Here is a 22,714-nt window from a genome sequence, read left to right on the forward strand (position 1 = left end):
AAAACGTTTTATCCTTTCACCCCGTACAGAGACTAGGGACGAGAGTAACTCGAGAACAACGTTACCCGCTTGAACGGAACGTTTTCTCTCCTCTCTCTCCCTCCGTCTCTATCTCTCTCTCTCTTTCTCTCTTGATTTCGCACCTAAGAGAAGAGCCCAATTACGTTTCGTCAAAAAAAACATGTTATTTGACCAAAGGAAAAAACTGAAAGGTTTTTCAATTAAAAAGTTCCTTTAAAATAGAATTTAAAACATTTAAGCTTTGAAAGAAGAATGAACAAAACGTCAGAATCGATTTACTCTTTCTGCAAAGTGAAACCGTGATACACTCTCTCTCTATCGTAACGATAGAGCGCAAACTGCGTAGCATAAATAAACTAAACGTTAGTTCATCTTTGAAAACAGTACGAAGACTATTCAAAGAAAATCTTTCATAAAATCTTTCATTTAAAAAGTTTTAAATCCTTAGCTCTTTAAAAGCTATTTACGATTTAAAGGGCTCAACGTTGATTAACTTCGGTTTCCAAGTTAGGACCGCCTACTCTCAGGAAAGGTCGCATATAAACAAAACATTAAAATTTATTTTTTATGTTTATTATAAATGGAAAGTTAATCGAAGAGGAAAATCTATAATTAATTTATAACGTGATAAGATAATTACTAAAAGCCTAAACACACTTCCGTCTAAGGGAAGGGTCGGCCATTTAAAAGTCAAAGAAAGTCCATACTCTCTTTGTCACCAAAAATTAAATCTATCCAAAACGAGTTCAAGATTTAAGATGAAGATAAAACACCTGCACTGCGAAAGCTCAAACCAGAATATAGTACTTCACCAAAGATGATGGGAAAAACTCCAGGTTTCAACAGCGAGTAAAGTACGTCTTGTCGACACGTCGACAGAGAGAAAATTGAGTCTTTGTTTACATGGAGTTTGGTATCTGGCCGACAGTTGGCGCTGATGGGCACACCCGCAACCTGTATAGCGATCGCTGGCGAGTTTTTTTTGTACAGTTTTTTGTCTGTCGAGCAACAGAGTTGCAGCTATATATTCACCGGCTAAGTTAAATATTTAAAAATACAAATCACTTATAAAATTTGCGATTTGTTCCTATATGAATACAAGCCATCGCCCATAGGGGAGCGGAAGGATCCCTATAACCAAACCAAGAAAGTTACTAATCCTGGAGATGTCAATGTACTTTGGTCCTATGGAAAAGTGAATCATGACTACTGTCAATCTTCCAACTACCTGAGCATGAAAATGTCACCTGGGTTAGGCTAGGTCTCTACCCGAATCCGGTAGACAGACACGAAAGAATCCCCATCCTTTAGGGTTGTGTTGGCCTGGTGGTAGCGTCCCTGCCTGGTGATTGCCTGACTTGGGTTCGAGCCCTACTCAAGCTCATTAGTTCCTTTGGTCGCTTCAACTTCACCACCATTGTAAGCTATGAATGGGGGATTTGGGGGAGCCTATAGGTCTACCTGCTGAGCCATCAGCACCCATTTGCCTGGCCCTCCTTGGTCCTAGTTTGGGTGGCGAGGAGGTTTGGGCACTGATCATATGTAAATATGGTCAGTCTCTAGGGCATTGTCCTGCTTGATAGGGCAATGTCACTGTCCCTTGCCACTGCCATTCATGAGTAGCCTTTAAACCTTTAAGAATATGCTGTCAGAATCTATCACCATTAATAAGAAATAGGTTTGCATACATTCTGCCATTTTCCTCCCTAGTGTGGGAGGATGGGAGAAATACTTCAATAAAAGAATGAATTTTAAAAGTAATATGTATATTTCTACTTCACAAACCTGAGTACTGTACTATAAAATAAGGAAATGTGGTGAGCAATTTGTTGATTCATGATAGTGAAACAGAAAAACAGCATTTAATTTCATCAAATATTTTTTCTCTCTCTCTCTCTCTCTCTCTCTCTCTCTCTCTCAAGAAATGTAGTCTCTTTGAGTGCAGTGATTGTTAGATCTCTCTTGTCCTCTGCTATGAGAAGTCAATGAAGTCTCGTCATCCGACAAAGGGAGAGCATGAGATATCCAGACACAGCACCACTTGCGTGAAGTCGTTTTGGATTTCCTTGCCAAAGGTGATGCTCCTACAGATGGCGAGGATCAGCGATCAATTATACCATCAGTAGGCATAACTTGAACAGAGGTGTTCACAACAGGCCACTCTCCTGCCAAGGTGGCACAGGAAGAAGGCACTGAAACATAGGACTTGGGAGCCTTAGCAGTAACTAAAGCTTGTATCAGTTTCGCTGTTGATGGAATGCCCTCCAGTCCTAAGAAAGGCTATAAGGTCCTGAAGCATCATCTATGGCGATAACAAGGCCAGGCTCAAAATGAGGCGAAGGCAGCAAATACCTTCTTCGCTGGCGGAAGAGGATAAGTACGCCTTACCTGCAGCTTGCCCCAAGGACATGTCGGAGTCATCATCCTTCTTCAGGTTCCCGCACGAGTAAGATAGAGAAGGAGAAGGAGCAGAAGCTTGAGTACAGGAGGATAAGAAGAGAATACCATTTGTCACTCAGTAAAGAAAAAAAAAAGCAGATTAGAAATATTGAACAGCTCAAGAGTACTTCCGTACTTCTCGGAGTCTGAAGTCAAAGAAGCTAGTGTACTTAGTGTACATGAAGGGGGCAGGCAAGTAAGTACCAACAACTTGTTAAAAATGATATTTTCATAGTAAAATAAGTTTTTGAATATACTTACCCGCTGGTTATATAAAGAGCTGAAGTCCCCTGACGCCCTGGCAGAAATTCAAATTCTCGCGCTATCGAAGATACGGCAGGTGTACACCCGCACCCTATTATTATTATTATTATTATTATTATTATTATTATTATTATTATTATTATTATTACTATCCAAGCTACAACCCTAGTTGGAAAAGCAGGATGCTATAAGCCCAGGGGCTCCAACAGGGAAAAATAGCCCAGTGAGGAAAGGAAATAAGGATATAAATAAATGAAGAGAACAAATTAACAATAAATCATTCTAAAAAAGTAACAACGTCAAAACAGACATGTCATATATAAACTAATAACAACATCAAAAACAAATATGTCATAAATAAACTATAAAAAGACTCATGTCCGCCTGGTCAACAAAAAAGCATTTGCTCCAACTTTGAACTTTTGAAGTTCTACTGATTCAACTACCCGATTAGGAAGATCATTCCACAACTTGGTAACAGCTGGAATAAAACATCTAGAGTACTGCGTAGTATTGAGCCTCATGATGGAGAAGGCCTGGCTATTAGAATTAACTGCCTGCCTAGTATTACGAACAGGATAGAATTGTCCAGGGAGCTCTGAATGTAAAGGATGGTCAATATTATGAAAAATCTTATGCAACATGCATAATGAACTAATTGAACGACGGTGCCAGAGATTAATATCTAGATCAGGAATAAGAAATTTAATAGACCATAAGTTTCTGTCCAACAAATTAAGATGAGAATCAGCAGCTGAAGACCAGACAGGAGAACAATACTCAAAACAAGGTACAGTAGAATGAAAGAATTGAAACACTTCTTCAGAATAGATTGATCACCAAAAATCTTGAAAGACTTTCTCAATAAGCCTATTTTTTGTGCAATTGAAGAAGACACAGACCTTATATGTTTCTCAAAAGTAAATTTGCTGTTGAGAATCACACCTAAAATTTTGAAAGTCATACAAATTTAAAGAAACATTATCAATACTGAGATCCGGATGTTGAGGAGCCACTGTCCTTGACCTACTTACAATCATACTTTGAGTTTTGTTAGGATTCAATTTCATACCCCATAATTTGCACCATGCACTAATTCTAGCTAAATCTCTATTAAGGGATTCACCAACCCCAGATCTACTTTCAGGGGATGGAATTGATGCAAAGAGAGTAGCATCATCTGCATATGCAACAAGCTTGTTTTCTAGGCCAAACCACATGTCATGTGTATATAGTATGAAAAGTAATGGGCCAAGAACACTACCCTGTGGAACACCGGATATCACATTCCTTTAATCACTATGGTGCCCATCAACAACAACTCTTTGAGATCTATTACTTAAAAAATCAATAATAATGCTAAGAAACGACCCACCCACTCCAAACTTTTTAAGTTTGAAAACAAGGGCCTCATGATTAACACGGTCAAAGGCAGCACTAAAATCAAGGCCAATCATACAAACTTCCCGACCACAATCAAGGGATGTCTGTACAGCATTGGAGATTGTAAGAAGGGCATCACATGCTCCAAGGCCTTTACCAAAACCAAATTGCAAACTAGGGAGTAGATGATTACCTTCAGCAAACCTATTAAGACGTTTTGCCAGAAGACGTTCAAAAACTTTAGATAATATGGGAGTTATGGAAATTGGGCGGTAATCAGTGGGACTTGAGCTACCACAAACACATTTACATAGAGGAGTAACATTACCAATTCTCCAACAAGTGCTAAAAGCTCCTCTTCTTGCTACCATTTGGGTCTACACCTCCATAAGCATCAAGGTCCACCAACAGAGCTTTAATCTCACGAGATCGAAAAGCTAAACTAGTTAGTTTAGCCTCAGGAAAACAGGAATGAGGAAGTTAAAGTTTTTCATTACTCTGTTTACTGTCAAAAACATCAGCCAAAAGGGTTGCCTTTTCCTTTGGACAGTGAGTGACTGAGCCATCTGGTTTAAGTAAAGGAGGAACTGTTGCATCTACACCAAAGAGTGCAGATTTAAGGGTAGACCACCATTTATGTTCCTGAGTTGTACCAGAAAGTGTTTCTTTTATGGGTAAATTGTACTCCTTTTCAGTTGAGACATAAACTCTCTGAGCAAAAGCTCGAAGCTGAGTATGGTTGTTCCAGGTCAAATCTGATCTGTTACCCTTCCAAAGGTGATAGGCCTCCTGCTTCTCCAAATAAGCACGTCTACAATCATCATTGAACCATGGTTTGTCCTTCACTCGGTTCCTTAGCACACGAGAAGGGATACGCCTATCAATTATGTTGACTAGATTCTCATTCAAAGGGACAACAGGATCTACACTATTATATAATTGTGACCAATTCAAGCACAAAAGATCATGTAAAATCCCATTCCAGTCTGCTTGGGATTTCATATAAATTTTACAAGAATATGATATATCAGGGACAGGCTGCTCAGTCTTCACTAATAATGAAATCAAGGCATGATCAGATGTCCCGACTGGAGAACCAACCTTACTAGTTATAACGCCAGGGGAGTCAGTGTATACGAGGTCCAAGCAATTACCAGACCTGTGAGTAGCTTCATTTATGATTTGCTCACAGCCTGATTCAGAGGCAAAGTCTAAAGCTCTTAAGCCATGGCGATCGGTAGGAGAGATAGAACTTAACCACTCCCTATGGTGAGCATTAAAATCACCAACAAAGTCAAAAGAAGCCTTTCTATCATCTTCTTGTATCTTAGACATAATGGTAAGAAGACAATCAAAGATACAATCATCCATGTCTGGATTCCGGTAGATCGAACACAAATAAAAGTTGTTATGCCTGCCACAAACTTTTATTACCTGAATCTCATGACATCCACATTGATAGCAGGACTTATGAGAAGCAGGGTACTCGGTCCTAATATACACCGCCATTCCCCTGGCCCTAGGGATTGCATCACGTTTCAACATTATTGGCTTCTTAAAACCAGTTATAAGGAGCTCAGATGAGTGCCTCATATTAAAAACCAAAGTTTCTGAGCACAAAAGAATATCATACTGTCTGGACGCAACTGTAAGGTCTTGGATATTTGCATGAAGACCACGTATATTGCAATACAGAAGACGACATTGACGAAATCTAGGACGTACTGGTCCCGGATTTCGCTCAATGTCTCCAGACAGCATAACAATTAATAGAAATAAAAAAAAAGAGACATCATACTTAAAAACTAGATTAACAAGAATTATAACAAAAACAATATGTACAGAATTATAAATAAAGTGATTGATGGTACCCATAGACTATTGTAAAAAGTCGGAAAAACTGGTCAACATGGAGGAGCCGATACACCATGCAAGGCTAAATACCTTCCAGGATAGCCACTTCAACTGAAGGGAGGACAGTAAGGATGGTTTTGAGAAGAAAAAGAGACGGAAAAAGGAAAAGACAACCTCTTGATAAACAACCAGGCATCCATGGCCCTTCTATTAAGCCTGCCCAACACACCATTTCAAAAAAAAACAAGAGGAAGAAAAAAAAATAATAATAGGATAGAATAGTGTGCCTGAGTGTACCTTCAAGCAAGAGAACTCTAACCCAAGACAGTGGAAGACCATGGTACAGAGGCTATGGCACTACCCAAGACTAGAGAACAATGGTTTAATTTTGGAGTGTCCTTCTCCTAGAAGAGCTGCTTACCATAGCTAAAGAGTCTCTTCTACCCTTACCAGGTGGAACAACACACCAACTCCAGTTCTTCCATGCCTCATAGCAATACCACAGGTAGTCTCTAGAGGGGAGGAGGGTGGGTGTTAAATTTATATAACCAGTGGGTAAGTATATTCAAATATTTATTTTATTATGAAAATGATATTTTAATTATAAAATAAATTTTTGAATATACTTACCCGGTGAATATATAGCTGCAACTCTGTTGCTCGACAGACAAAAAACTGTACAAAAAAACTCGCTAGCGATCGCCATACAGGTTGCGGGTGTGCTCACCAGCGCCAACTGTCGGCCAGATACCAAACTCTATGTAAACAAAGACTCAATTTTCTCCTCATCCCACTGCGTCTCTATTGGGGAGGAAGGGAGGGCCGTTTAATTTATATTCACCGGGTAAGTATATTCAAAAATTTATTTTATAATTAAAATATCATTTTTAAATATTTAACTTAGCCGGTGAATATATAGCTGATTCACACCCAGGGTGGTGGGTAGAGACCAGTTAAATATGTTTACATCTTATGAGCTAAGAGTTTTTATTTCATTTTAGAAGTTATCAAAATAACAAAAACAAAATAAATAGGTACCTGGTAAGGAAGTCGACTTAGACGATTACTCTGCCTTATAAGTACGTCTTCCTTACGGAGCCTCGCGATCCTCTTAGGATGCTGACAGACCCCTAGGAGCTGAAGTATCAAGGGCTGCAACCCATACAATAGGACCTCCTCAAACCCCTAATCTGGGCGCTCTCAAGAAATGACTTTGACCACCCGCCAAATCAACCAGGATGCGAAAGGCTTCTTAGCCTTCCGGACAACCCATAAAAAACAACATTTCAAGAGACAGATTAAAAGGATATGGAATTAGGGAATTGTAGTGGTTGAGCCCTCACCCACTACTGCACTCGCTGCTACGAATGGTCCCAGTGTGTAGCAGTTCTCGTAAAGAGACTGGACATCTTTCAAGTAAAAAGACGCAAACACTGACTTGCTTCTCCAATAGGTTGCGTCCATTATACTTTGCAGAGATCTATTTTGCTTAAAGGCCACGGAAGTTGTTACAGCTCTAACTTCGTGCGTCTTCACCTTAAGCAAAGTTCGGTCTTCCTCACTCAGATGTGAATGAGCTTCTCGTATTAACAATCTGATAAAGTCTGACCAAGCATTCTTTGACATAGGCAAGGATGGTTTCTTAACTGAACACCATAAAGCTTCAGATTGGCCTCGTAAAGGTTTAGTACGCTTTAAACAGAACTTAAGAGCTCTAACAGGGCATAAGACTCTTTCTAGTTCATTGCCTACGATCTCCGATAAGCTAGGAATATCGAAAGATTTAGGCCAAGGCCGAGAAGGCAGCTCATTTTTGGCTAGAAAACCAAGTTTGCAGCGAACAAGTGGCTTTTTCCGACGAAAATCCGATGTTCTTGCTGAAGGCATGAATCTCACTGACTCTTTTAGCCGAGGCTAAGCATACCAGGAAAAGAGTCTTAAGAGTGAGATCTTTCAGGGAGGCTGATTGTAACGGCTCCAACCTGTCTGACATGAGGAATCTTAGTACCACGTCTAAATTCCATCCAGGGGTAGCCAAACGACGCTCCTTGGTGGTCTTAAAAGACTTAAGGAGGTCTTGCAGATCTTTATGTTGGAAAGATCTAAGCCTCTATGCCGGAAGACCGATGCCAACATGCTTCTGTAGCCCTTGATAGTGGGAGCTGAAAGGGATCGTCCTTTTCTCAGGTATAAGAGAAAATCAGCTATTTGAGCTACAGAGGTACTGGTCGAGGATACAGAAACTGACTTGCACCAGTCTCGGAAGACTTCCCACTTCGATTGGTAGACTCTAATGGAAGACGCTCTCCTTGCTCTAGCAATCGCACTGGCTGCCTCCTTCGAAAAGCCTCTAGCTCTCGAGAGTCTTTCGATAGTCTGAAGGCAGTCAGACGAAGAGCGTGGAGGCTTTGGAGTACCTTCTTTACGTGTGGCTGACGTAGAAGGTCTACCCTTAGAGGAAGACTTCTGGGAACGTCTACTAACCATCGAAGTATCTCGGTGAACCATTCTCTCGCGGGCCAGAGGGAAGCAACTAACGTCAACCTTGTCCCTTCGTGAGAGGCGAACTTCTGCAGTACCTTGTTGACAATCTTGAACGGTGGGAATGCGTAGAGATCCAGATGTGACCAATCTAGGAGGAAAGCATCTATATGTATTGCTGCTGGGTCCGGGACTGGAGAGCAATAGATTGGAAGCCTCTTGGTCAGCGAGGTTGCAAAGAGATCTATGGATGGTTTACCCCAAGTGGCCCAAAGTCTCTTGCACACATCCTTGTGGAGGGTCCATTCGGTTGGAATTACTTGCCCTTTCCGACTGAGACAATCTGCTATGACGTTCAAGTCGCCTTGGATGAACCTCGTTACTAGGGAGATGTCTTGACCTTTTGACCAGATGAGCAGGTCCCTTGCGATCTCGTACAACGTCAGTGAGTGGGTACCTCCTTGTTTGGAGATGTACGCCAAGGCCGTGGTGTTGTCCGAGTTTACTTCCACCACTTTGCCTCGAAGGAGATACTCGAAGCTTTTCAAGGCCAGATGAACTGCCAACAGCTCCTTGCAGTTGATATGCATGCTCCTCTGACTCGAGTTCCACAGACCTGAGCATTCCCGACCGTCCAGTGACGCGCCCCAGCACAAGTCCGATGCGTCCGAGAAGAGAACGTGGTGGGGAGTCTGAACAGCCAGGGGAAGACCCTCTCTTAGGTTGATATTGTCCTTCCACCAAGTCAGACACGACTTTATCTTTCCGGAAATCGGGATCGAGACCGCTTCTAGCGTCTTGTCCTTTTTCCAGTGAAAAGCCAGATGGTATTGAAGAGGACGGAGGTGTAGTCTTCCTAGTGATACAAGCTGTTCCAGGGATGACAGCGTCCCCACCAGACTCATCCACAGCCTGACTGAGCAGCGTTCCTTCTTCAGCATCTTCTGGATGGATAGCAGGGCTTGATCTATTCTGGGGGCTGATCGTCTTGTTGTTCAGCAACGTCCTCATCAGATAGTTCCTCATCCGAAAACTGATGAGGAAACGGCAACGGAGTGGGTAACGTCTGGCTCGCTGAGTCCGGTCGCACTGGTGCATGCGTGACGGAGCCGGACGCAACGTCATGGAATTGCTGCACAGTCTGTGAACTGTCAACAACCATGGGTGCGCGAGGAAGCACAGCGTCCACCCGAGACTGTCTAGACCGTCTGGGTTGTGCAGTCAACACCATACCGGGTTGCTGAGGTTGACGCACCGCGTTAAAACAAGTCACCTCTGATGGTTGTTGAACGTCCTGAACGTCAACAACCACCTCCGAGCGTCGCTTAACGTCAACGTGCGGCTGGCAACCCACACTGGGTCGCATCGGTGGAGGAACCACCTCAACTGGTAGACGCGAGAAGGTTACCTCAGCGACAACAGGACGCACAACCGACCGGTTGGAAGGTTGTTGGCCAGAAGGTTCAGCAGCAACCTATCCGCATTAAAGTCCTCTATCAAGGACGCAAGCTTGGACTGCATGTCTTGCAGCAAAGCCCATTAGGGTCTACGGGAGCAGGTGCGGCAACAGACGGGGTTAGCGACTGAGGCGGTACCGCTTTCCATCCCTGAAAGCCTTGTTTATGCATGACATAATTGTACAGCAAAACTTCAAAGGCTCAAAAACAGCTGTGAAGTTGACCTGTAAAAAACTTGGAGCGTCTCCTGGCCAGGCGCCAGGGAGAGTCTACGATATTTGAGAAGTCTATCTGGGCAGAGGCAGGAACTCCCAAGCCGAGAACTTCTCTCGTGTCATATCAGACTCTCGCTCTATAAACCAGTTTAAAAGAAGGGAAAGCAAAGGCTGTATCCCCCAAACTCCTCCTGGTGATAAACCAGTCGCCTAGCAGACGTAAAGCTCTCTAGGAGAGCGAGAGAGCACTAGCTTATAAACAACGGCTTCGAAGTAGCTAGGCCTAGTGTAAGCTCTGACGTTTAGGCGAACGAGGAGCAGCAGTTACAAGGGAATATCAGTAGGAGGGGGAACAGCAACTTCCTCATCTAAAGGAACCTTGTCCGATAAAAGCTGAATCTCAAGCAATGGAGAGACCTACCGTGGTGGCAATGCTTTACAAGCAGAGTCCACACACACTGGTGCATAAGTAGCGGACCAGGACGCAACGTCATGTAACTGCTTGACAGTCTGTGAACTGTCAACAACTGAACTGTCAACAACAACAGGTGCGTGAGGACGCACAGCGTCCACTCGAGACTGCTTTGACTGTCTAGACTGAGCAGTCAAAACAACTCTAGAATGCGGAGGTTGACGCACAGCGTCAAAACAAGTCAACTCCGATTGTTAGCGAACGTCCTGAACGTCAACAGGAGCATCAGCAAGTGGCCTAACGTCCAAATGTGGCTGAAAATCCACACGAGACCGCATCGAGTGTGGTTCTAAACAACCTGACTGACGTGACTTAGCTACGCCAACGTCAACAGGATGCACAAAGGAACGTTAGGTTGGCTGAAAGCCAGGATATCGATGAGATAAACGGCTAGACTCAACGGACTAATCGGCAGAATAGTCTTCCATAAGGGAGGCAAGCATATTCTGCATGTCTTGCCGTACAACCCATTAAGGATCCACGGAAATGGTTGCGGTAAGAGACGAGGGTAACGTCTGTGACCGCAACACTTTGCCAACAAAAAAGACTCTCGGAGTCTGTGTTACGCTTTTGTTAGGCGGCGAGCAGTTTTCCGATGACTGCATAGGGTCAGAGCTGTCCTAATGGCTGCAACCAGGACGCTGGACCTGTCCTGAAAGGACTGACTTTCGCTTAAGGGTCTCGAAACCTTGTTACAGGTTTCTTATGCGAAAAGCCTTCGGATGACGAGGAGAAAAACGTCTCTCTCGCCTTATGGTAGGGGAGATCTTGGTAAGATACACCCGATACCATAGAGGGAAACGTCTGTTTGTTGATCAAGGCCTCTCGAACCCATAAGTCGTATGACATTACTTCTCCCCTGGGCTTGGGAGCTTGCAAGAGGTCCCGGACTAGGTGAACGACATGCACGAACAGACGAACCCTCGGACGCAACACTGTAACACTTGCGCAATATCACTTTATCACTTCTGTTTTGCACTTATTACACTGAAATCGAACCTTTTACTGATTTCTACCTGAAGCACGCAATTCTACCCTCATCAAAAGGTAGTAAATGCGAAATCAGGCGTATAATGCAAGCATATTAATACCAGCAAAAAAAAAAAACAGTAAACATCTTTTAAGATAAAAAAATTCAGTGGTTGGGGAAGAGAATAAACACTAGTTCATTCAAAACTATGTTTTCAATCTCTCACCGTACATTGCCTGGGGACGAGAATAAAACTAAAAACGTTTTATCCTTTCTCCCCGTACAGAGACTAGGGACGAGAGTAACTCGAGAACAACGTTACCCGCTTGAACGGAACGTTTTCTCTCCTCTCTCTCCCTCCGTCTCTATATCTCTCTCTCTTTCTCTCTTGATTTCGCACCTAAGAGAAGAGCCCAATTACGTTTCGTCAAAAAAAACATGTTATTTGACCAAAGGAAAAAACTGAAAGGTTTTTCAATTAAAAAGTTCCTTTAAAATAGAATTTAAAACATTTAAGCTTTGAAAGAATGAACAAAACGTCAGAATCGATTTACTCTTTCTGCAAAGTGAAACCGTGATACACTCTCTCTCTATCGTAACGATAGAGCGCAAACTGCGTAGCATAAATAAACTAAACGTTAGTTCATCTTTGAAAACAGTACGAAGACTATTCAAAGAAATTCTTTCATAAAATATTTCATTTAAAAAGTTTTAAATCCTTAGCTCTTTAAAAGCTATTTACGATTTAAAGGGCTCAACGTTGATTAACTTCGGTTTCCAAGTTAGGACCGCCTACTCTCAGGAAAGGTCGCATATAAACAAAACATTAAAATTTATTCTTTATGTTTATTATAAATGGAAAGTTAATCGAAGAGGAAAATCTATAATTAATTTATAACGTGATAAGATAATTACTAAAAGCCTAAACACACTTCCGTCTAAGGGAAGGGTCGGCCATTTAAAAGTCAAAGAAAGTCCATACTCTCTTTGTCACCAAAAATTAAATCTATCCAAAACGAGTTCAAGATTTAAGATGAAGATAAAACACCTGCACTGCGAAAGCTCAAACCAGAATATAGTACTTCACCAAAGATGATGGGAAAAACTCCAGGTTTCAACAGCGAGTAAAGTACGTCTTGTCGACACGTCGACAGAGAGAAAATTGAGTCTTTGTTTACATAGAGTTTGGTATCTGGCCGACAGTTGGCGCTGGTGAGCACACCCGCAACCTGTATGGCGATCGCTAGCGAGTTTTTTTGTACAGTTTTTTGTCTGTCGAGCAACAGAGTTGCAGCTATATATTCACCGGCTAAGTTAAATATCTAAAAATATCATTTTTAAATATAAAACTTACCCGCTGGTTATATAAAGAGCTGATTGACACCCATTGGTGGCGGGTCAGAGACAGCTACATATTGAAAATTCACTTAAGGGTTACATACAACAAACCTAAGCGGTTCTCACCTGATAAGGAAGCTGACAGCAATGATACTCTGCCTCATTTCGTCCGCTATCCTTAAGAGATCCAGTGATCCACTCAGGCTGAAAATCTCTAGGAGCTGTCAAACGGTACGACCACCTATAACATGACAGAACCTCAACCAATACCCTTGTTCCGGGTGCACTCTAGGAACAAATTGACCACCTAACCAAACCAAAGATTGCGGAAGACTGACGACCAATCTCCACAAACAACCATAACAAACGAGTTCCAAGAGATAGAAAAGGGGTATTAGGAAAAAGGGAACGTAGTGGTAGATCATTCACCTACTATCGCATTTGACGCTACAAAAGGACCCAACGTAAAAAAGTCCTCATAGCGAGTCTGAACATTTCTCAAATAATGGGATGCAAAAACAGACTTACTTCTCCAAAAGGTCGTATCCATCAGACTTTGCAGAGAACGGTTCTGTTTAAAGGCCACTGAAGTCTCATGTGTCTTCACTTTGAGAAGCCTCTGATCCGACTCATCACACTGAGCATGAGCTTCTCGAATCAACAATCTAATGAAAAAAGACAAGGCATTCTTAGACATGGGCATCGAGGGTTTCCGAACTGCACACCACAGAGCGTCTGAGTTACCCCTCAGATTCTTAGTCCTGTCCACATAAAGCCGTAACGCTCTAACTGGACAGAGTACCCTTTCTAATTCATCTCCAGCCAAATCAGAAAGGTTAGAAATCTCAAAGGATTTGGGCCATGGCCGAGTAGGGTTTTCATTTTTGGCCAGAAACCCCAGTTGCAAAGAACAAATGGCTTTTCCATTCCGAAAACCAATGTTCCTGCTTAAAGCGTGTACCTCACTAACTCTTTTAGCAGTGGCAAGGCTAACCAGAAAAAGAGTTTTCAAGGTTAAATCCTTATATGAAACCGAGTGTAAAGGCTCAAATCTGTCACTCATGAGAAATTTAAGGACAACATCCAAATTCCAGGCAAGGGGAGCTGTTTGAATCTTCTTGGTTGTATCAAAAGACCTAAGCAAATCTTGCAGATCCTTATTATTAGAAAGGTCTAGGTTCCTGTGTCTAAAAACCGTTGCCAACATACTCCTGTAACCTTTAATAGTAGATGACGAGAAGTTATGTTTCAATTTAAGGTCTAAGAAAAAATCTGCTATCTGGGTAAGAGAGGTACTGGAAGAGGAAATCGCGTTAGTCCTACACCACTCTCTGAATAACTCCCACTTGGACTGATACACCTTGATGGTTGAAGACCTCCTTGCCCTCGCAATTGCCTTGGCTGCCTTCTTCGAAAATCCTCTAGCTCTAGCAAGTTTTTCGATAGTCTGAAGGCAGTCAGACGTAGAGCTCGGAGGTTTAGATGATTTCGGGCCAAGTGAGGTTGTCTGAGAAGATCGGGTCTTATGGGAAGGCTTCTCGGGAAATCTACCATCCATTCCAGTACCTCTGGAAACCAGCTCCTTGACGGCCAGAACGGAGCTATCAGTGTCATTCTGGTCTCTTCGTGGGAAATGAACTTCTGAATCACTTTGTAAAGAATCTTGAACGGAGGGAAAGCATAAACCTCCATGTGTAACCAGTTCATTAGAAAGGCGTCTATGTGCAAGGCTTCGGGATCCAGAACCGGAGAGCAGTAACACTCCAGCCTTTTTGTCTTTGCAGTGGCAAAGAGATCCAGGAGAGGACGACCCCATAACCGCCACAGACTCTTGCAGACGTCCGGGTGTAAAATCCACTCTGTGGAGAGAACCTGACCTCCCCTGCTGAGTCTGTCTGCGCTCACATTGTTGACCCTCTGGATGAATCGAGTCAATAGAGTCACCTTCCTTTCCTCTGCCCAAATGAGAAGAAGTCTTGCAATCTCGTACAGAGACCAAGAGTGGGTCCCGCCTTGTTTCACAATATAGGCCAGAGCTGTCGTGCTGTCCGCATTGACTTGGACCACTTTGCCCCTGATCTGCTTCTCGAAGCCTATGAGAGCCAGATGAATAGCCAAAAGCTCCTTTTGATTGATGTGGAGAGATGTTTGCTCCACAGTCCAAGTCCCCGAAAGCTCCTTCTTCTCTAGAGTGGCTCCCCACCCCGAGTTGGAGGCGTCGGAACACAACACGAGGTCTGGGCTCTTCTGAAGTAAAGACAAGCCTTCTTTCAGTCTGGGCTCGTTGTACCACCATTGAAGATGAGACTTGATGGAAACCGAGATGGGAATGCAATCCCTGTCGAGGTTGTCCCCTTTCTTCCAATGGCGATTGAGATGAAACTGAAGAGGACGCAAGTGCAACCTCCCCAGGGTCACGAACTTCTCTAATGAAGAGAGAGTCCCCAGAAGGCTCATCCAATCTCTTACGGAGCAAAGTTCTCTCTTCAGGAAAGTTTGGACTTTTAGGAGGGCTGCCTGAATTCTCACCGACGACGGAAAAGCCCGAAAACTCCGACTGTGAATCTCCATCCCCAAATAAAGAATCTCCTGGGATGGAGTCAGTTGCGATTTTTTCGAGCTCACCAGGAGGCCCAGTTCTCTGGAGAGATCCAAAGTCATTTTGAGGTCCTTCAAACAACAATTGGCTGAGGAGGCTCTTATCAGCCAATCGTCCAGATACAGAGAGGCTCTGATTCCCCTCGAATGCAGCATGCTTGCCACATTCAGCATGATCTTGGTAAACAATAGAGGAGCCGTGCAGAGTCCGAAACAAAGAGCCCTGAACTGGAAGACCTTGTTTCCGTCCATGAACCTCAGATAACGTCTGCAGCTGGGATGAATCGGAAGGTGGAAATAGGCGTCCTGAAGATCTATAGAGACCATCCAATCGTCCTTCCTCACAGCCGCCAGAACTGTCTTCTGAGTTTCCATAGTGAACGTCGAATTTTGGACGTAACCATTTAGCACACTTACGTCCAGAACCGGTCTCCACTCCCCGGAACTCTTGGGTACTAGGAAAAGGTGGTTGTAAAACCCCGGAGACGTTACATCCTGCACTTCCTCTATTGCTTGCTTCTCTAATAAAAGAGACGTCTGAAGACGCATGGCTTGCTTCTTCGGTCCCTCTCTGTATTTGGGCGAAAGATCCACCGGATCTGTGACTAAAGGAGGATTTGCCAGGAAGGGGATCTTGTAACCCTCCTTTAACACTTGGACGGACCAGGGGTCCGCTCCATTTCTCTCCCAAGCCTCCCAGAAATGAGTCAACCTGGCACCCACTGCTGTCTGAAGGAAAGGGCAGTCAGACTTTACCTCGGCCGGGCTTGCCCCCTCTGCCTCTAGGTTTCCTTCCTTCTGGTTTGAAAGAGCCCCTTCCAGAGGATTTCCCACGAAAGGACTGAGAAGGTCGAAAACCAGAAGAGGATTCCTTAGGCTTACGAGAGGAAAACGTTGACGGCAAAACTTTCCTTGTCGTATTAGTAACTAAGTCATGCGTGGCCTTCTGCGTGAGAGCAGTGGCCACTTCGCCTACTAACTCTTGCGGAAATAAGGTATTAGCCAATGGAGCGAAAAGAAGGCCCGTTTTCTGGTAGGGAGACACTCCTGCAGAGAGAAAAGAGCACATCGTGGCCCTTTTCTTGAGGATTCCAGCCGTGAACAAGGCAGCTAGCTCGTTGGAGCCATCCCTCACACCTTTGTCCAAGCAGGACATCAAATGAACCAGTCCACTAGTGTCCGTGTCCGTCATATCTGAGACCCTCTTACTCAAAGCCCCCAGAGCCCAGTCTAAGAAATTAAACACCTCGAAGGCCCTGAACAGACCTTAAAGCAAATGATCGATCTCTGGAATAGACCACCAAATCTTCGTTTTCCTTAAGGCAAGATGACGAGACGCATCTACTAAACTTGAGAAATCCCCTTGGGCAGACGAAGGAAATCTCAAGCCCAACACTTCACCAGTCTCGTACCACACACTAGATTTAGAAGCCAACCTAGCGGGTGGAAAGGCAAAGGCCGTCTTGCCAAAAGATTTCTTAGAGTCCCACCAGGAACCCATTAATTTCAAGGCCCGTTTAGAGGATCGAGAAAGAACCATCTTGGTATAAACTGAAACTTTGGTAGCTTTACCTAAGATGAACTCAGAAGGCGGAGAACGAGGGGCCACAGGAGTAAACTGATCCGGGAAAATTCCAGTAAGTATCAACATAAACTTGCGAAGATCAACAGCATGTTGATAATGCTTCTCTTCCTCATTCTCAGAGATTTCCTCAACAGGATCGTCCACATCCGACTTTTCCTCAAGTTCGTCTTCTGGCAGTGCAGCAAATGCTGCAGCCTGAACCGAAGGAACAAAGTCTGGATGGGATTGCCTGTCAAAGCCAATATCTGCATCCAACTGACGGGGAGAGGTCGAAGTAGATTGACGTGAAACATGGAAGGGTAGACGATCTTCGTCAACTAACAACTGCCGAGACCGCTTAGGATCCGACTGCTGTTGACCAGATTGACGCTTGGACTCAGAAGGCAACTGCCGAAGATCGCTGAGTGGACGCGTAGAGTCCGAAAACTGTTGACGCGAACGATCAAAGCTGTCAAGATGTCGACGCTGAGAATCGTTGTTTTGACGCGACGCGTCCACAAGTTGTTGACGCGGGCGATCCACTACTTCAAAACATTGACGCGTCTCGTCCACTTGTCGACATCCGATGTTCTTCCTCACGACCAGAAGGCGAAAACCGGTCAACCAAACTTCTCTGACGTGACTCAACAAAATCAACCTGGTGTTGAACACTATGAATGGGAGACCGCCTAAGCGATAACTCGACAGCACCAGAGACCATCGAACGCCTGTGCGATAACTGGTCTGACGCCTGACGCCCAGACATACGTACTGCCAACACCTGGTTGAAAAGAATCCATCAACGACGAGAGTTGTTCCTTCATAGTCACAAGCATAGACCATTTAGGATCTACAGAACTCCCTAAAGGAATATTCGATCCAACGTCACCACGTATTTCGGGAGAAGGAAGCCAATCTGAAGGAAGAGGGGGAGCATGAATCGTAACAAGGTCTGAATCGCAAGGAATCTTATCCACACGAACACGGTGATCTGGACGTTTAGCCGGAGTGCAAGCGATGGGAGAACGGAAACGTTCCGGTGAGTCCCACGAACTACATCCTGGACGCACAGGCGATTCCTGACGCTGAGAAACTTCATGCGTCCGTTTAAGCGGTCTTGACGCGCGACGCCAGATCTCACTCCCCGACCCTTCATCGGAAGACGGGGATAACGCATGAACCTCACCTTCCCTACGATGAGGGTGAACAGCCTGAGCTACGGCAACAGGAACGTTCGAGGGGACGTCTGCACGATTGATGACGCTTCTCGTTCCCTTAAGCCGTTCGACATTACTTCTCCCATGGGTTCGAGAGCTCGAAAGAGGTCTTAGGCTAGGTGACCGACAAGATCGTGCAGACGCACCCTCCGCAACACTAAACACATTAGAAACACTTTTCACATTACCAAGAGATTCACGACTTTTCGGTACACTAACATCAGACACCGAAACACTTTCCACAGTTCCGACAGAATCACGGTTTTTCAGTACCTTTAACTCAGAAAAAATCGTATTTCTATCTGCCGCTAAGGACTCAACTTTCTCACCAAGAGTCAAAATAGCGGTAAACATGTCTTTCATAGTAGTTTCCTGATCTACCACCACGGGGGAAGGAATAGGATTAGGAACATTAACATTAGGTAAGGCTCTATCCACAGATCGTGAATAACTACGCCTAACTCTATCCCTCTCTAGTCTCCTAACATAACGATCGTATGTTACAAAATCATCATCAGTTAAAGAAAGACACTCATTACATCTATCATCAAATGAACAAAATTTACCCCTACATTTCACACAAATATTATGAGGATCAATAGATCCTTTAGGAAGTCGAGTACGACACCCTTCACTAACACACCTACGTAAAGCAGGGGAGGAGTCGGCCATTTTGAATGGTTACGTGAAAGACCGACGAGCAAAAAATAAGGGAAATATTAATAAAGATAATCTCAAACAAAAAGATTTCAAGATTAGAATAAAGAGAAAACAATTAACGATAGCTTAAACTCAGAAAAGAACGTTTTACATCACCAAACAACTTCCCAAAAGAGTAAAACCACGAGAGCGAACTTCAATATGTCAGCCAGCTAGGCGGGCAGGAGAAGAACTGAAGTTGGTGTGTTGTTCCACCTGAGCTACCGCTAGGGTGCGGGTGTACACCTGCCGTATCTTCGATAGCGCGAGAATTTGAATTTCTGCCAGGGCGTCAGGGGACTTCAGCTCTTTATATAACCAGCGGGTAAGTTTTATATTTAAAAATGTCAACAGCCAAGTTTCAGCTTTGCTGAAATCATACTCCTATTGAAAGACTAGTGTTTGTATGCGTGTAGGAACAAAAACTCATTATATTGTACCTGGATTTTCTTTGAAGGCATATACCTCATCCCAAAATTACATATGTAGGTTCTACTTCTATCACTAGAGGTTATGTGACTTGAAAGATCCAAAAGTTTGCTGTAGTAGAACAATCTCCTGGGTCGTTTCTGTTTCCTCAGTCCATCATCAGAGCTTTAAAGAAGAAGAAAATCCTTACAGCGGGCATTCAAAATAGCATTAGTTTAAATAGCCTTAATGATGAAGACATAACAGCATTTTTACAAATGTAGATCTATAAACTAAAAATTCATAAAAAAAAAAAAAATTAAAGGCTTTTTTTTTAGTTGCTTTCTAATTAGAAAAACATGACTGTTCTAGAATATTTTAGGTCATACAATCACTGGAAAGGAGTGCATTCTACTGTATAGTATTAAACAATTATTATTTATACACAATTATGTATTTCTAAAGCAATTCTAAGTTGTTCTTCAAAATGACAAAACATGACAAATTCGAAGATAATTTGTATTTTTCCTAACCATACAAACCTTAGCTATTTACAAAGGGTATTACTTTTAGCGTAGCTGAAATGGCGAGCCATTAGAATTTAACGAGGGTGTATTACCCCCGCGCTAGTTAGCGGGGGGGTAGGGGAGTGGTAGCTAGCTACCCCTCCTCCCCCTCACACACAGGTGAATACTCACTTTCACTTAGAGGTAGGACTTGTCTTGGGGGACAGGGCTGGCGGGCAAATATGTGTAAATAGCTAAGGTTTGTATGGTTAGGAAAAATACAAATTATCTTCGAATTTGTCATTTGTTCCGTAACCGAAATACAAACCACGCTATTTACAAAGGGTGACTTATCCCTTAGGAAGGGTGGAAAGTCCCCAGCCATACTGGCTTTAGCTTTACCCGGCGACTCAGAATCCGAGTGAGTCGCACTCGAGAAAAGGAGTCCCTGCACCTCACAAGTTCCTTGCGATGTGGCCTACGTAAGCTTGTGTGTGAAGGAAGAAGTGTGACCCGTCCTAGGCAGTTGACCTGGAGTTCCAGAAGGAACTCTGGGTTAGGACGTTCCCAATACCACCTCGTCAGGGTATGGGGGACGCGACAGTATTGACTCAATACTCGGAACACAAGGAAGCATGGTTTACCTGCAGAGGTTCGAGGTCAGCTATGCAGAGACCAGGATGCTGCTTCCCCGTAGAGGGGATGATGAAGAAAGAAGTAAGGGCCAGACATACTTCTTTCGTTCATGCAGACTAAAACCTGATAACAATGCCCTCAACCTTCTGCTACCTGTCCAAAAAGGAGCCTGAGGTTAGACCAGCTGTTGTGTAGCCACCACAGAGCGATAGAAAACGTATAGAGACTCCTGTGGGTCACGCCCTGCAGGAAGCGGGCTGCGAAGGTCATTATACGCTTCCAGACTCCAGCTTGTAGCACCTGCGTCACAGAGTAGTATTACTCGAAGGCGAGGGACGTTGCGATGTATCCAACATCGTGCTGTAGGGCGACGTGACGGGGGAGGGTCTGGAGACAGGTCGAGATGAATGTCCTTGAGTCCGGGCTGAAGAGGTATACTGGTGACTCTCCCCCCATGTCCTCCTTGTGCTCCCAAATCGGCTGCAACTGAGGACAAACTGCAGCTGTTCCCAGCGCTAACCTCTCGATTCCTTTACTGGCAAGAAAGAGAAGGTTTTGGGACATCAGATACAGAATGGAGACTCGAAATCTTGAATGAATCGGACCGAAGGGCCGGGACCCTCAGATTCTGAGTCTAGCCAACAACTCAGGAGCGAGCCTGAATGTTGCCTTCCCCTCTTCCTTAGAAAGGGGGGAGTAGTAAGAGACCAAGAAGATTGCTTACACACTGGCCGTGGCCAGAGTGAGCAGAAGACCCAAGGCGGAATACAATCCGAGGCCTGTCGTAAAGGGTCTTGAGAAGATCTCTTAAAGGACTAAAAGTCCGAGCCATGCTCCAAGTTAGAGGTCTTCCTCCGACTAGGGCAGGGACGATCGTAGCTTCGCATGAGCGAGGATAGATCCAGCGGGCAGGAAAAAGTTATTCCTTTAAGCCTGAAGGTCAGGGAAAGGCTGAGCGACAGGCTTCATTGCCGAGAGCGGAAAGGAGTTTCCTCCCGCCGAAAGGCAATAAGACCGTTATTGCTGGAGAAGAGGCCTCAAGGGAAGAGGTATATCTCCCACGGCACCAACCACCTTAGACTCTTCACTTTGCCTGGGAGACCCCTGTGGATGACTATCGCCGAAGACGCGACCTCCGTACCGCGACTGTAGCGGGTTGTCTCTTCTTGAGGAGGAAGCGTAGTGTCTCCAGGCATGAAGCCGAAGCGACGCCCCGGTTCGGGAAAGATGTCGCAGTGTGGTTGCTTGAGTAGTCTGCGCCGTGGGAGAAGCTCTCCCGGGAGTTCCGTCAGGGGAAGCAGAGGGTCCAGAAACCGTTCTGCGCATAGTCCCAGTGGAGCTCTCCCATTGAAAGGTTGACAGACAACCTGGTCTTGTTGAGACCCATTGTCCACAGACAAAAAGGAGGGAAGACGCAGGCGTCGAAGTTGTCCCACCATCACCGGAATGCATCTTGCCAGAGTCTCGGGGTCTGAGACTGGGGGGAAGAATAGCGGAAGCTTGAGGTTCCAAGCTGTCGCGATCAGGTCCCCCAGACCAGCACTTGCTGGTTACCCAAGGTCAAAGACCCCCGGGTACACTCTCTCTACGAGGCTCTGCTCGGATAGTCTGAGAGAAACATTCCCCTGCCTGGAATGAGAGAGCCGATGGTGGAATTGAGAGAATCTCAATCATCCCGGTATCTCTACTGCAAGATGTGAAGGTGTGAAAATGCGTCCCCTGATGGTTAGAATGAAGTCGACGCGCAACGGGGAGACTCGGCAGGAGCTGTAGAATCTGTAGAGGGGCCAGACTAAGGCCCCTAAGCCTGCCTGAATGATGGAGAGGTATCCTTCAGGTCTTGACCATAGGCCTGGACCGGAACATGCCCCCCCCCCCTTTCCTTTGACGAGTCCGAGAACCGCATCAAGAATGTGGGGAAAGGACGAGAATATCCACTACCATCAAGAGGCTCCATAGGTCAACACCCATTGCAGGTCTAATAGTTCCACTGGTCCCCTAGGGCCAGGGAGTCCGGTTAAACATTGCCTGAAGCCACCGGAACTTGGATCGCCCCACATGGAACTTATCCTGAGGCGACCGTTCGGACCATAGACGGGTCAATGAGGAAAGGAGAACTAGGAAACGTTCCAAGGTAGAGCTGAAAGCTCTGCTTGACTGAGAACAGGTACTGCGACTCTCCTCAGTCTTGC

The 22,714-nt window shown here is 44.6% G+C and overlaps 1 protein-coding gene across 1 annotated transcript in view; it reads right to left on the minus strand.

The window, feature by feature from the left end:
• Positions 1-22,714, minus strand: part of LOC137651930 (uncharacterized) — an 88,638-nt gene that overhangs the window by 45,976 nt on the left and 19,948 nt on the right. The window contains exon 3 of the mRNA XM_068385143.1: positions 19,413-19,566. Coding sequence (XP_068241244.1) covers positions 19,413-19,566 — 154 coding nt within the window. The remainder of the gene's footprint in view (positions 1-19,412; positions 19,567-22,714) is intronic.

The sequence above is a fragment of the Palaemon carinicauda genome, chromosome 13 (genome assembly GCF_036898095.1).
Source record: "Palaemon carinicauda isolate YSFRI2023 chromosome 13, ASM3689809v2, whole genome shotgun sequence".
Taxonomy (NCBI): domain Eukaryota; kingdom Metazoa; phylum Arthropoda; class Malacostraca; order Decapoda; family Palaemonidae; genus Palaemon; species Palaemon carinicauda.